Source organism: Lacerta agilis, chromosome 9, assembly GCF_009819535.1.
Source record: "Lacerta agilis isolate rLacAgi1 chromosome 9, rLacAgi1.pri, whole genome shotgun sequence".
Taxonomy (NCBI): domain Eukaryota; kingdom Metazoa; phylum Chordata; class Lepidosauria; order Squamata; family Lacertidae; genus Lacerta; species Lacerta agilis.
This window is the reverse complement of record NC_046320.1, coordinates 20,718,425-20,734,185: the sequence shown is the minus strand read 5'-3', so window position 1 is coordinate 20,734,185 and position 15,761 is coordinate 20,718,425. Positions and strand designations below refer to the sequence as shown.

The window sequence follows — 15,761 nt, the reverse complement described above, 5'->3', positions numbered from 1 at the left end:
TATGCTACTGGTGCAATCCTTAGCACACATACATGGCAGTAATCTCTCAACTAGCGAACTGGATTTGCTGCCTAATAAACTTTTTGGGTCCCCCCCCCCCTAGGATAAGGGTTAAAGGTATGATCTAGAACAGTTGTCTTCAACTGGTTGGTTTGGATCCTTTACTTGGTCGCGGCCTGGTCTATAGTGGGTCGCAGTAGTAGCACTAACACCATCCAAATATATGCTAAAAAAAGATAGAGCAGTGGGTCTCCACATGCATGTTTGGGTTAAAGGCTAGATCTGGGTCTGAAAAGTTGAAGACTACTGATGTAGAACAGCTTTTCCCCTCAGGTCACATCTGAAATGGTTGCAATCCATATCTGATCCTTGGCAGTGTTCCTTGCAAGGGCAAAGGATTTAACCTCTGGGTTTGTTACAGAGACGCAAACCACATCAAGAGAATTACTTAAATCCCTGCTACGTTCTTCATGATTTCTGGACAGATATCACAAGGACTGTTGTCCCTGGAACCTTCTCCCTGAAATGCTGCAAGCAGATCAACAAACAAAGAAGTTCCCCCCTGTCGGGCATCCCTCACTGCAAATCTTCTCTCTCTCTTTCTCTCGCATTGTTCCTCACCTGATCTTTGCATGCGTGTTCTACTGCAACATGCAAAGAACAGAACGTGAATGGAGAGAAGCAACGAGAGACACAGTGACATAAAACACAATGAAATAAAAATGAGCCAATAATGTGGACATAGGCGATTGCTAGGAACAAGACACAATCCACCAACGCACCATAATTCTTCACACAACCCCCTTAATTATTTTTTAAAAAATACAGTATATAACACTGTCAATGGTAACAATGGGCTGCTTCCAGCTGCATCACTGCCGGGGGGGGGGGGGAGAAGACAACCACAAGGTCACAAGGGCCTTTTCTAGGTTGAGAGGGTGAGCAAAACGGAACCAACTGTCCAGCAGGTCACTCCATCTTTCGTAAGACTCACCTGTGTGTGCGTGAGCAGCCTGTTCTAGCTTTTGCAGGGAGGGCTAAAAGGCTGGATTCCAGGGGCAGAGTCCAAGTGTAGAAATATTATAGACAACTGCACAAAAAGTCTTTGCTTTGAACAAAATCGCTTTCCAATCTACACCCCCCCCAGTCTCGCCTTATACATTGGTTAAGCACATCTCTGTGCTAATACTGCATTTCTACATCAAAGAACAACATAGAATCACATAGAACTGTAGAGTTGGAGGGACCCTGAGAATCATCTCGTCCAACCCCCTACAATGCAGGAATAGGCAGCTGTTCCATATGGGGATCGAACCCGCGACCTACATGGGACTCTAGGTTGGGTTTTGGCAGGAAGAAGGCAATAGTCCCAGCAAGGGTCCAAGCCCTGCTTTGGGGGATACCTGTATTTCACATTCCACATTCACAGAAACACAAAATTTTTGAATTGAAGAGTTGGAATGGATCCAAAGGGTCATTTAACTCAACCCCTTAGAATGCATGAACTGTATCTGAACATAAGAAACTGCCTGGATCAAGCCAATGGCCTGTCTAGTCCAGCATCCTGTTCTCACAGTGGCCAACCAGATGCCCAAGAGAAGCCTGCAAACATGACCTCAGCAACAGACAATTGCACCTACAGCTTCTAAGGAAGGCAAAATAACAGCACAATTCTATACACATCTTTGCTAGATGTTACTCTTTTATTATGGCTATCTTGCTTCCCCCAAAGAGGATGTTTAGAGTTTATAGGTCTAGGTTTCTTATAAAGGTGGTTGACCTGAAGCATGGTAGGCCTCATCACTCTGACCCTCCCGTTTATCCTAACCTGCAGTCCTTTACATTACACCACATAATCCGATAGCCACAGTACCCTTTCTTATCCAAACCTCTGAACGTTTTGGAGGTCCCCTCCCTTCAAACTAAGTGGATAAAATGAGGTTATATGGTTATAGTGGAGTGGAATATATGAAGACTTTAGAACTTCTAACATGGTATTCTATTACAATGAATCGCTTTAGAACTTGAGAATGCTCCAGTTATGACATATTCCAGTGCTGACTTTTCAAGCCACTGAAAGCAGTTTTAGCTCATGCCACAAGCTTTCCGTTCATTCCTATTGAGATTCATTCAAAAGAGAGGATTGCTAAAAGACCACGGCCAATACTTTCAACAGGTGCTTGTGCAGGAAGGTGGCTGTGGAGCAAAAACGAGAGGAATTTCCCGCTTAAAAGTAAAAAGATAACCAATACCTTTCAACGTGTATCTTTTTCAAGGGCCTTAACTCCAATACATTCTCCATCTGAGAAGTAGAAATATGGGTGATGTCAGCTTCACACGCATTTTGTTTGTTTTTTTGAAACGTGCCCAAAACGCTTCTAAGTGAGCGCACCTGCAAATGGAAAGCAGTGTTCTTCAAGCTTGGGTCCCCAGATGTTGCCAGAATTACAACTCTCCTCTCCTTTCCTCTCTTGATTGGTGGCTTAGCTGGCAGGGAATGATAGGAGTTACAGTTCAACTCTGGGACCCCAAGCTTGAAGAACCCCAATATAAAACACGATCATGGCAAATACAGGTCTTCTGCAGGTGCACTTTTGAGGAAGCTGTCAACATCCGCAACTCCAGGTTTCACACACACTCTTTGTAGACTCAGGTTTACCTGGGTGTAACGCAGGTGAAAAGGTTCTGAGAACTTTAAAATAGGAAACCAACAAAGTTGTTCCATTCATGAAGGATTTCTGCTAGTGCGATGGAGCTCCCCCACCCCACGAACCCTCCAAATTTGTTCTGGGGTTTCCCCCAACTCTCTGGAGCAGATTTGGGGGGGATGTGCAGGGAGAAAAGAGGAAGGCAAAGTTCTGTCGTGCAAACAGAAGTCCTTGCATGATGGAATCCATGCAAAAGACACAAGTTGAAATGCATCAGGCATTCATTTTATTTGCTTCAGCTTATCTTCATTTGCAAGTGTTGAGCTTCAGCTTTCCTTGCCATGTTTGGGGCAGTTCCTCTATTTTCCTTTTCTGATATACACAAGTACTAACAGTTCACATGAGCAAACACTAGCTTGCGATGGTCTGTTGGACAGACAAAAAGCTCCTAGGCCTACCTCCCCCTCACAGATTAAAATCTTCCCAAATGCTCTTGAGTGTCCCAGACACTTCCAATTCCCTATTCTTTGTTTTCTACAACTCCGCTCAACAATTACACAGTCATTCACACCTCTGCCTCTGTGCAAACCTTCCTTCACTTGCTTTAGCGAGACCCCATGGATGAGTGCCAACAAATCCAGTGGATGCAACAGTCCCTCAACAAATGGCACACAGATACATACAATAAACCTAACATTATATAGGAAAGAATCATTTCCACTACAATCCAGAAATATATATTTAAAGTCTTAAGGGTTTTGCTTCTCAGAAGCAATTCACACTGTCTAAGCAACATAGTATAGTATTATTTTTTAAAAAAGGTTGCACCATCCAATATTCCAGTCAAGGCCTACAGTATAGGCCTAATACCGATAGGAAGCAGCTTTGAAAATGTACTGTTTGCCACAGACGTTGGAAGTGAGAATCCCGGGCCCATTCCAGACACACTTTCTTCATGGCAAGACTTATTAGGCCACCCTGTGGCCCGTTCTGTAACAATCAACAGTTCCTGGAAGTATCTATTCACATTGTGGCCACGATGGTCTGCTTCAGTCGTCACCTGGACTTTGCTTCTTTCGTCTCCAGGTTCTGATTACTGAAAGAGTCTCTGATCTTAATGACTTCGGCTGCACACAAGTGTCCAAAAGCCTTTGTGTACCAGTCGGGTTTGTGGCCCCTGTTTCCAAGAAAGAAAATGCATGCTTGAAGCTGGTCATAGCTGACATAACTTGGAAGAAACAAGAGATGGAACAGGAATCCCTGGAACAAGTAATGCAGTTGCTGGGGAGCAGGGATAGGGAACTTTGGAAGCTGCCATTGGTCCATCTAACTGCATAATGTCTACAGTGATTGGGCAGCAGCTCTCCAGGATTTCAGACTGGGGGGCGTTCCCTGCCTTCCCTGGAGATGCCCACCTGGAACCTTCTGCATGCAACGAAGGTGTCTTACCATTAAGCTAGCAATGGACCTTAGACAACCACATTCTTGTTCTGTTAATGATTTGAGATTCCACATCGCATGCTACAGTGCAACTATGAGCAGGGTACGCATTCACATAAATATGCACACCAACTGTAAACAAAATAAATGGAAGTGCAACGGAAGCACAAGCGGGGGTGGTGGTGGAATTTGTGATGGAGGGACCAGACTTTCAAGAGGAGTTGCTTTTGAACATGTTGCACATCTCTGCGAGGGGACTGCAAGGATTCTTGCATGAATCGTTTGTGAAGTTGCCCATTTAAATTAATCAATTAAAACCAATCATCTCTTCTGCACTATACAAATGAGGAAGGGAAGGACAACACAGCTGATTCTGGGCCATACGGCAGTTAATTCTTCTAACAGGGTTTGGAGGTTAAAACAACGGAAGAGGAAAAGGTGAAGAAAAAAGGCTTACCTTAAATCAGTTCTGCACATGTACGTGAGTTTGGATTTTCCTGATCCGGAAGGTTCAATGAGATACCTGGACAAGAGCACATTCACTCTAACGCCAAGGACTGCAGCACGGTCATGGTCCACCGAGGAGCTTAAAAGTGCACAAGCGCCTTTAGATAAATTCGTCCTCCAAGTCCTGTTAGGAGCAAGAACAGCTTTATAACAAAAGACTGCGTAGATGCTAGCCAGCCAGCCAGGTTTTATTGTTTGCCGCCGATAGCCTTTACAACGTAACTTACAGAACAAGTAAATCCAAGAGGACGTTAAAAACAAATAAACATTCAGAAATGCAAGCTGTCAAAGCTTAAAATTCTGAACATCTCCAAATAATTTAAATTAAAAATCCATGGCAGTAAAAAAAAAAAAGTAGGCTGTAACATTCTTGCTACTAGTACATATAAATCTACCCTTAGAAAACAAGTTTGTATGAATCAGCCAGCAACATTAATTTTAATGCGGCGGACTGACCTATTTCTTTCTTTTTCTTTTAAAATGAAGAGCTTGCTTAAATGTAGGCTTCATACATTTCAGGTAGTGGAGGTATTTAAAAATAAACAAAAACAGTAGCTGAATCATATATTTACATTTTAGCTAGCTGTGTTTATAAAAGGGTTCTGCAGGCTCTGTCCTTCATAAATCTGTCAGGGGTGAAACCTGCAAGTTTACCTTAGGACGACATAGTCTCTGGCTGGGTGGGGTGCCAGGTTGTTCTGTACATACTGGTATACATCAGTCTGGCTGTCCAAAGTCTCAATCACTTTAGCATCCAGAAGATCTTCATCCCAAAGATGCTGTTCTTTAAGTAAGCGGTTCAAGATCTCTTCAGGAACTGCAGGGATTTCAACCGTGGATTTCCATAACCGGAGAGGTGGACCCTCAGAAACCTGGAAAGCATTGTCACCATAAGTAGCTATATATGCTTACACAGTCAACGATGCTCGACAAGCTAGCCCTTTAAGCCTGATTAATTTTGAAAGTGTAACTTCAAAATTGAGCCCAGCTGAAAACCAAGAAAGGGATCAAGCCTCTTTTTTAATATATAGTAGTTACTGTGCAAATGTCTTAAGTTATGACTGGTGGATAGTATCTGTGGGAATTTGTCCTCAAAGCACTTATTCTGAAGTGACCCACTGACTTGAGTCTCTTGAGGCTGAAATTCTAACTCCAATTAGCTGGAAATAAGCCCCACTGTGTATGAAAAGACTTACTTCTGATAGACATGCTTAGGACTGCAATGTTAAAAGACTGCAGGGGGTGAACAGATCCTAAGTGCAACTCATGGACCACATAAGAAATGGTGTGGTCAGAAGCCCTTCCATGATTGCAGCAGCTATCTTCCTTTGGCTGAAGTTCCCTTGTCTTTACTGATCCTGCCAGTAGGTCTGTCGCTAGAGGGCAAGCGAGTAGACCATGGTGGCAGTTCTGGAGGAGAGCTGGAATATCTCTGCTGCAGTCAAGTGGAGGCTTCTGACTTCATGTATAAACCAGACCTGAATTTTCTGCTTGGCAAAGGCCTTAAATTCTATACTGCCCCTCAGTCCACATATCATTTTCGCCCATAAAATGCTACATTGGTTTGACCTCCTCTGAAATTTTAATAACACTGGATGATTTCATCATTGGCTCAAGCTTAACATTTTGCTGGCCATCAGCTCTGCAAAATGATTTCAGATCATATCAGTTTGTTCCATCTTTCTCACTTTTGGGAGAAGCCCTAGTGAGTGGGAATATTATTTGAAGTTTGCCAAGTTTAAGGCAGTCATTATTTCCCCACTTTTCAAATGTACTCTCTCTCTGCAATTTCACCTTCTTAGGTGAAATGCATCAAGATTTATCAACAGTCCTGGAGTTGTGCTAATATACCTTCTTGTAGGCAAGCTCTGCTTGCTCCGAGGTGGAACAGTTGACCCAGCCTTTAAATTTATCCTTAATCTCCTTAAGCAAATCATCCATACAGTCTGGATGTAAAACGGTAGTCGGCAGGCTCAGAGTTATTAGTTCTGCCTAGTTCCTCCAAGCTCAGAGGCCGAAGATCTTGCTCCGTATAGGAATTCCGACATCTACTCATTTCTTCAGGGATCTGAGGGTATGGGAACATGAAAGGATAAAATGGTTGGGAGGCGCAAAACTACAGACACGATGACTCACTATAAGACTGGTTGCCAAACAGGGCACTATCAGGTCATAACTAGACAATGCAATTTAGCATATTGCATGATACTAAAAGACCCAAGGAAGAATGTATAGTGGAATATCACCTGAAACAGCTTCTTACACTCTGCAATCATGTGGCCCAGACCTTGCGTTGCAGCCAAATTCTCATTTAAATCTTTCTGATCGGGTTTTCCCAGACTCTGTTTCCTCTGCATCACCCTGTTAACGCAATCACCATTAATTAGTTGTGATGAAAGAAAAGTTGTCAGGACTATATAGGGAGCGCCAAGGTGTGCTTTCCTGTGTGAATGAAGTAACATGACATGAAAAAAAGCTAGCGACCACACGCTGATAATAAATCTTGCGCTCTAGGTCTAAACGTGATCTTCATTTTCAACCATCTTGCTCATTCGTAATGTAATGGCCAGATGAATTTAGCACACATGTTCATTATCATGTGGGATGCAGAATTTAAAAAATGACTGTGCGTGATCATCACTGGTATAATCACTAGCACCTTTCCCTTAAAAGTCCCCTCAACCTGTTTCCACTGTTCAGTGGGAAGAATTTGCACTAGTCCAAAGGTAGACTGGTTTTGGTTTTTTTTTTTTTTAGGGGGGGGGAAAGAGTTCAAAGCATCTTAAGGAAAGGCTTATTTGTGCCCGACAAACCACCAGGAAGAAACAGAGGACTGAGCTACCTGGAGACTTGCCTTGGGGAAGAATTTTCCCTCTTGAGGGTGTTCAAGTGGAAAAGGGAAGGCGCTAAGCACACAGCCAGGTTTGTCGGCGTCATCTGGTTTTCCTTCACAGCGGCTGTGACGTCACTCAAAAGTATAGGAGGATCTGTAGGACTTCTCTGTTCTCATCTGGTAGAAGCATAATGGCTGCCTTGATCGCCTGGAGATGCTGGTCCTTTGGCACATCTGCACAAGATTAGCAACCCTCTCGTCAAGTCATTGATTTTCCACACATATAGCACGAATGCGTCCCAAAGCAAACTCTTAGCTTCAAATATTTCTGACTCGAGTCTGAAGCGATTTCCTTCAGAGCGCTGCATACCATTCATGGCACAAACGAGTAGATTTCCCTCCCCCTCCCCCCCTTTTTAGTCAACAGCTTAACTGCCCTCAGGTATTTCCTGCCTAGCAAGAGACTCAACAGTAAAACAAAGCTGTGCATATTCCAGAGTTAAATTTAGAATTTCATTTCGAGAGCCACACACTTCTGCAGACTCGCTAAAAGGGCTGTTAAATTAGATGGGAGGGAGGGGGCCCGCTGCTTTGGTTTATTAACATGGGTGGCGACGAAAATGCAAACACTGAGCTCAGCCAACCTGGACTCCAGCAAAAATTCATACACGCCAGTGAAACACACTCCTCAACTGGGGAGGCAATTAAAATAAATAGCCCTTAAAAAACGGTTCCCAACTTTGGCACCACAAAATATCCAGACGGTACTTCAATAAGCAGAGAGGATTGCTTCATCGAACAATGATGTAGTCTGTGAAGACTGGGTGGGGAGTCATCCCTAATGTACTGCCACATACTATCGCACGGATCCATGGCTACAGAGCACAACAAATACTTCCAATAGCAAATGTCCTTTAAAAAAAACCCAAAAAACCCGGCTGGTGGTGGCGGAGGGATGACGACTGACAAAATCTTGATTTGTTTTGATGCACCAGGGGTTGAAAAATATCCAAAAAGCCACTCAAGGGACTCATGTAAGTGGTCTCGAATTGTGGGAGTGTGCTCCTCTTGGGGGAGTTGTGTACATGGAAGAAAGGAACACAAAAATCCAGGAAGGATGAGATCTGGAGGCAAGTACTGTTTCCTCCCATCATCAGCCAAGACACAAAAGGGTGGGCCAATATTCGCTAGCATTTATTTGATTTATTCGATTTAGATACCTTCACCAAAAGATCTCAGGGCAGTTCACAAGATAAAAACATGAGATAATAGCAAAAATAGATAGCTAAAACAGAAACAACAAAACAATAACCCCACCCTCCCACACATTTAAAAGGCTGTAGAATATTAATCAGCCAAGGGCCTGGTTGAAGAGGAACATTTTCCCCTGGCACCTAAAGATATATAAGGAATGCCAGACGAACCTCCCTGGGGAAGCATTCCACAAAAGAGGGGCCACTGCAGAAAAGGCCTGCTCTCGTGTTGCCACTCTCAGGACCTTATGTGGAGAAGGCACACGAAGAAGAGCCTCAGATGTTGAAGGTGAGTCCGGTAGTAGAGAATTCTCATTGGATTTATGAAGGCACCTACCACCTGACCCATATCAGCCCAAGCTGATGTCACGAGGTTATGCTTTCCTGTTCTTGTGTGTTTTCAGACGGGTTGGAGATGTCATATTTTATTCCCCTCCCCACCAATGCGGGATAGTGCCCCAATCCACAAATGTTGGATACATAGCATGGAGGTCACCCACTGCCTAGATGGTTGGCACCAGACTGGGGTGCAGCAGAAGAAGCAGAGGAGGCTTAGAAAGAGTGCGCAAGCTGAGAAAGCAGGAGGAACGCTAGACCTGCCTTATCCAAACCTGGACATTGTGTTGGGACTACAATGTCCACCATCCGTACTACTGGCCAGGCTGGCTGGGATGATGGACAAGAGGCATGGCTGGGCAAGACTGCTGTGGGCAAACACACATGATACAAGATACATCTGGTCTGATCATAGCACTATGGTTTGTTTTCCAAACAAATGAGGAATAGCCACTTCTGCCTGCTCCTCACATCATGGGGCATGTGAATTTCTCATAATGTGCACATTGATACTACATACTTAAAAAACAGACCAAAGTGCATGTTCGCTAACTGCATGTGGATACTAAGGGATGAAAACTGAGAGACTAGCAGGTTGCATCTCCACTGACCATAGAGACACACTATCTTTCCAGGAAAGTGGTAACTAGTGGACTGACTTCTATTACATCCTCAATCCCTCCCATGTCATTGAGAGGGTAATGCAATGTAACTCTTTTCTTTTCTTTTTTTGCATTACCCTCTCAATGACATGGGAGGGATTGACAAAGTGTTACCTAAAACAAAGAGTTACCCAAAATTTGGATTGGGAGATATTAAGGTGGAATATTTACAATTAGCGAAGAGTACTGGAAGAGTTAAGAGGACAAATGAACAAAAAGGTCCATAAGAATGGAAAATCTTTAAGGAGTATTTGGTGAATAATGGAGCAGGTAGTTTCCTTATGGCAGAACTAGACTGAACCTGATGAAAAACCAAGATAGAGTAAAGTAAGAGATAAAAAGAATAAAGATAAAATTGAATAAATGTGCGATAATATAGGAAAAAGAGTTATGGTAATTACAGCGATATTAACTGGAAGTCATTTTTAATTTTTTGTGAAGATGTGAATTTTTTTTGAAATTATGTATAATACGTAGATTTTTTTTCTTTTTGTTACATTTTGTTTTGTTCTAAGTTGATCATGTTTGTTAACTGTCTTTTAGTGTTGTATGTAATTTTTATAATAATAAAGACTTAATTAAAAAGAGAGAGAGAGAGGGTAATGCAATGTAAACTGAACACGGCCTGCTTCTGTTATCTGCAGTTCTTAAGATTTTAAACAGGTAATTATTATCATTATTTTAAAAGTTGCCCTTCTGCTTTACCAAGCACCCAGAAAAAAAAAACATTTCACAGCAGGGAAAATATTATTAGATTTAGAAGAGGGGGTTATACTACTTTCAATCTGAAAGATAAACTATGCCCTATAGATGTAAACCAGGTTGTGTGTGTGTGTGGGGGGGAATCATCCTGCATATGGACACAAATCTACATGGTCTCTACATAGACATTGGCAGGATTCTCAGCTCTGCAAACCTTTGCTTGGTGTCAGATCTACTGATCGACCAGGCAGAGGCATGGGATTTTAATCTGTGATTAAAGTTTTGTTTGATTGCAACTGTTACATAGTTTGAAAAGCCCTCTCACATGCGTCAACACTTCAGCTCAGAGGAAACTGTACAACAGATGCCAGAAACTAAAAGGATGGCCTCAGCCAATGTAAGGAATCAACAATTCCCTCACAGCACTTCAGGCCCCTGAAAGCCACCCTAAATCTACTAAGGAGGATTGGGGATCCTTTGGAGCAGATGGGGGGGGGAGAGAAAGGGATGCAGGGCAGAAAAAAATCACTCAAAATTATCTCCCTCTCACTGTCTGTCCGACTGATGGGTTCCTTCTGTCAGTGGATGGAGGCCACACAAGAACACCAGAGGTTTTTTTGTTATTCAGCAGAGTGACAAATTGACTTGTCTCCATCATTTCCATGGGATGCTGCTGTTCCTAGAATTACCATAGGATAATGAAAGGCATCGTCTGAAAGATTTTTTTTTAATTTCTGTAGAGATGACACAGAATCCCTGAGTATCTTGGTATACAAACTATGGGGGGATTCAGTAGCTGGGAGATGATCTGGTGCCACAAAGCCTAAACCCTTTATCTATAGAGAGCCAGTCACTATTAAGCAGTAAATATGGCAATAATAGTAACCATAAGATGCTTGTTGATGCTTATGAACACAACAATTGACTCAGAATTAGCTAGCCTACACTTATATTTCTCCTTGCAGCCTTTTTTGGTGTTATTATTGTGGTGTGCACATGCCTTGTTCTACTGCACTGCCTAAGAACCTGGTCAGACCTTTCGTAAATATTTTTAATTACTTATATGAAGCAACATTGTTTTTCAGTCCCAAAAGGGACATACTCTGCATTGCAAGGAGAGGTGGCTACTTGAGAATGGCTACAAATGAAACTACGAACAACCCAGGACTTACATTGGTAGATCTGTAGGAAAGTCTCAGAAAGTTTGTTGGTTATGAGTGGCTCTGGCAGATCGCGGAAATATTGCTTCAGCATGTCAGCCACATCATAGGCAGACTGCCCTTCATAATTTACTTTGCCTGTTGAGCTCTCATTCATCTGTCGCAACGCCTGGATTCTTGACTTCACTCCAGATTTTCGAAAAAGCCCAACCTATGTAACAAAAAAGAGGTACCCCTTACACAGAACAGGGACATTTCTTTGAGGGCATATTGTGCTTGCAGTTAATAATGCATGAAGATTCTGAAACCAGAATTCTAGATGTATTTCAAAATCAGCGTTTGGTTTTGTGAGGAAATAGCAGGAAATGCAGACTTTCCCATATTCTGCCGAACTGAAGTAGCAGAGCACGTGTTTGATTGTTTGGGATGTCAAACAATCAGGGAAGAAGGTACCACACAAGCTTTTCTTGGACACCAAAACCTTTCCAAAGTAAGCAGTTGATCCACATGTGGAGGAACATCCAAATATGCCGCTGCCACAACCCCCAGAATCTGAAGTAATACAACATAGCTCTTATTGTCAGATACACTGATATAGGATGCAGGAGAATGGCAGAAATTGTTTTTGAGTTTGAAGCTCATAGTTCAAACCTATCTGTTTGACTCACTTAAACAAGAAAACAAAAGGACCTGTGAACAGCTGTGAAAATAAAGTTCAGGGATCACGAGGCAGGCTAAAAACTCAGGACTCTAACCTGATCCAGGCAGTGGTTGCGAAGGTATCGCATGGCTTGCTGGATGCTCTGAGGAAGAGGCTGTCCTGTACGCTGGACATTAACGGTGAGGGGAACGCCAAACACATTTCGGTCTTTATAATCTGGGACTTTTATCCTTTTCATAAACTTTGGCACAGCCCTGCAGAAGAGAAGGAATACGGTCAAGATTAACAAACCTTCCAAGTGTGCATGTGTGTGATACTGTCTCTTTCCAAAACATCTCACATTTCTGTTTCTATCTGCGGGCTGTCAAATAAGTAGCACACCAGAAAACATCAACTTGACTCACTGAGAATATCAATATAGAAGTCTTGATTGTGGCACTGAATTCACATTCCATTATGTTGAAGGGGTGGAGGGGGGGAAAGACACACAAGGTAAGAAGAAGAACCATAACAGATTTTAAAGGGTTTTACAGGTGCTACCAATGACAGACATGCGAACAAAGACGATAGTTGATTTAGACACCTGCTTTTTATCTAATTAAATTAAAACTTAAATAAACATGCATTTTATTACTCTTATTTTTGCATTTTTATATACTGCGTTTCCTCCAGCATGGAGCTCAAGACTGTGTATGTAGGATTCTTGGATGTCTTCCACCTATGTAATGATCAGAAATACCGCCCCATCCCAAATGCTGAAGATAGTGAGATATAACAAAACAAAAGTTATATTTCACTTAGAATAACAACCTGAATGGCTTTTCATTCTCTTTTACTGTAACGTATTGGAAGAGTCACCACAAACAAACAAACAAATGTGCCCTTATCTTGCATCTCCACTAATTTAATGCTTTTAGGAGATTAACCTTCCAATCCTAGGTCGCTCCTATATTTTTACCCCCCAGTTGACTCATGAGTCAAGTTGGGAAAGAGGTTGTAGCCAACATTCCAAAGTCAACAGAGACAATGTCTTTGCATCCCAGTTAATATAATCTCCTCCCTTATTTGGGAAATCAACTTCCATCAGATTGGCGGAATAAAGGATATTACAAAATGTTCGCAAGATCAGCATTAGCAACAAGACTTCTGTGCAGGTGGGAGCTCTTATCTTTTCATCTCTTGCTACAAACCATTTGATTTATGTCAACTAGGTGGCGACTCCTTGGGAATATGGCCATGTCAAATTATTTAAGTTGGCTGCATCAAAAATGCTTAACCGTGCAGCTACAGAATAAATCTGATAGTATCAACGAAACAGACGAATCCTTCCATTAGCAGATGGATCTTTTCAGTTAATTAGTTAACCTTGTGTACCAGAATCTGCCGTGCCTAAAAGGTACCAGGCAGAATGAGGGTGGCCATGTCAGACCCTGTAAGAGTCAAACGCAAATCTAGCAGTCAATGACCCTTTATAATCTGACTTCTTTAGGGCTCTAGGGAAAGATAGACATGTGAACAATGAGCTTTTTGTATGTTAACCACTCGCTTTAGAAAGCCCTCAAACCCGTCCCACCACCCACCAGCCTGTGTCGCAGCAGGAAACTGATGTAATAAGCTGGCGTTTGCCAGCAACAAGTTTCAGTTCAACAAATGACCTTTCAGGCCTGTTTCTCCCCCCACCCCACCCCGGCACCTTCCTTCTCTATCACTTCACCCACCCACTTTGGTAAAAAGGCCTTTCCATTTGGTTTTGACGAGCAGGAAAAATCTACCCGCAAGAATTCCAGAGACCTGCTATTTCACTTAATAAAACCGTTCTGAGTTTTAAATTGAGATCAGCTAGGAAGCAAGTTGGCGCGCAGAGCAAATACTAGCATAGCAGGCAAAACCCATAAAATTCTAAATTCACACTATAGCTACGTAAACAGCATTTTAGGTTTATGAATGACTAATCCTCCCCGTGCAAATACCCCACCTCGTTTGTATTTCCACAGGGTTTTAACATACGGCGCTATTGACACGAGCGCTCGCATAGTTTGCATTTTGTCACAACACACAGCAGCGGAATGCAAAAAAGAAACACACATTACGACATCTGCAGAGAATCCAAAGCATGCAAGGATAAACTGGTCAATACTTATTTCTGTCTTTCAGAACAAACAACTTCTGTATTTAGCACGGCTCCCATAATAACAGTCTTTGAACAGGAGGAGCTTTGATGCTGGAGTTTAAATACTCTCTGTGACTCCCAGGGAAAGGAAGGAAGAAAAAGACCAGATGGTAGAATAGTAGAATTGGGAACAAAACAAAACAAAAAAGCGAAATACCACCCCACAGAACTTATATTGTACTTTTGACTGCTTCAGAATCCTACAAAACCAGCAACAGATGCAGGGTTTTTCAAAAGCATTTATCTGGCAAAGGGTAACTGGACATGAATATGGTCCAACTCAATGTTTAAAGATAAACTTAAGAGGGTGTTCTCAATTTTACCTATCACACATTCACCCATGCCAAAACCCCAAGTCTAAGCAACTTTCAAAGGCAGTGCACACCTAAAAAAAGAAAAAAAATATCAACTGGTTTTTGGCAGAAAGGAACGAACACTTTCTGTTTTACTGTTTGTAGGTTCTGACTAGCCTCCCAGAGATGTTTGCAGCTCCTTACCAGCTGAAGCCATGTTTATTGGAAGGTGTATATTTCTCCAAGAGGGCAGTTAACTTCAAGAGGGAATATTTCTGCAGAAGGTTCATCTGTGCCACAGACTGGCAGTCAATCTGAAGCAGTGCTGAGCTTAAGCTGGGTCGATGAGAGCTCTGAAAGCTGTGCCACCTCATTCTGTGCCTTCAGGAGATGGGAGAAAGAGAGACATTTAATGGTTAGAAGTCAGAGTTAAGAGGAAAGCCAAGCACCTGCTGTACCATTGCAAGATCTCAGATGTTGATGACATTTGGAACTTAAGTACTCCTTGAACAGTGTGTGTAAAATATTGCAAGGCTAAATTTGCCAGAGTCTGATGCCCCTATTCCCCTCAGAGAGCTTTAATTTCCAGAGTTTCCTGGGAAGAGGGACTGATTGTTAAACCACTCTGGAAATTGTAACTCTTTGTGAAAAATACAGGTCTTCTAACAATTCTTAGAACCCTTAAAATAACTGCAGTTCCTAGGATTCATTCAAGGAAGCCATGATGCAGAAGAGGAAAAATGCTTGTTCCGACTTTCTATAACTCCTCAGTTGGGCTAACTGGGTGTTTTGTTTTGTTTTGCCATAAGCCAGTCCAGATAACGTGTTTCTAGACACAGAGCTCTGTAGAATTTTCCAGTCACTACCACATGTATTTAGGATTCTGTAGTCACTCTTTGTATACCAGTATACAGTGCTTAAGAGTAAAAGTGAATCTTCAACATAGAACATGATTATAATAGAACTGCATTTTTTTTAAAAAAGGAATGTCGTAAAAGGGGTTTTTTATTCTGTCAGTCCTTTGGGAAACAAGTTTTGCTCCTGCCGATTATTTTGTATCTTGCTGGTGCCTTTCTGCCATGCTTTTTGGTCGTTG

General features: G+C 42.3%; 1 protein-coding gene across 1 annotated transcript in view; it reads right to left on the bottom strand.

Moving 5' to 3' along the window:
• Positions 1–3,488: 3,488 nt before the first annotated feature.
• Positions 3,489–15,761, bottom strand: part of LOC117053516 (rho GTPase-activating protein 7-like) — a 240,487-nt gene continuing 228,214 nt past the window's right edge. The window contains 11 exon segments of the mRNA XM_033161343.1: positions 3,489–3,825; positions 4,546–4,719; positions 5,250–5,467; positions 6,447–6,552; positions 6,554–6,663; positions 6,842–6,956; positions 7,450–7,567; positions 7,570–7,662; positions 11,554–11,752; positions 12,297–12,456; positions 14,870–15,046. Of these exon segments, the coding sequence (XP_033017234.1) occupies positions 3,705–3,825; positions 4,546–4,719; positions 5,250–5,467; positions 6,447–6,552; positions 6,554–6,663; positions 6,842–6,956; positions 7,450–7,567; positions 7,570–7,662; positions 11,554–11,752; positions 12,297–12,456; positions 14,870–15,046 (1,591 nt within the window). The 3' untranslated portion in view covers positions 3,489–3,704.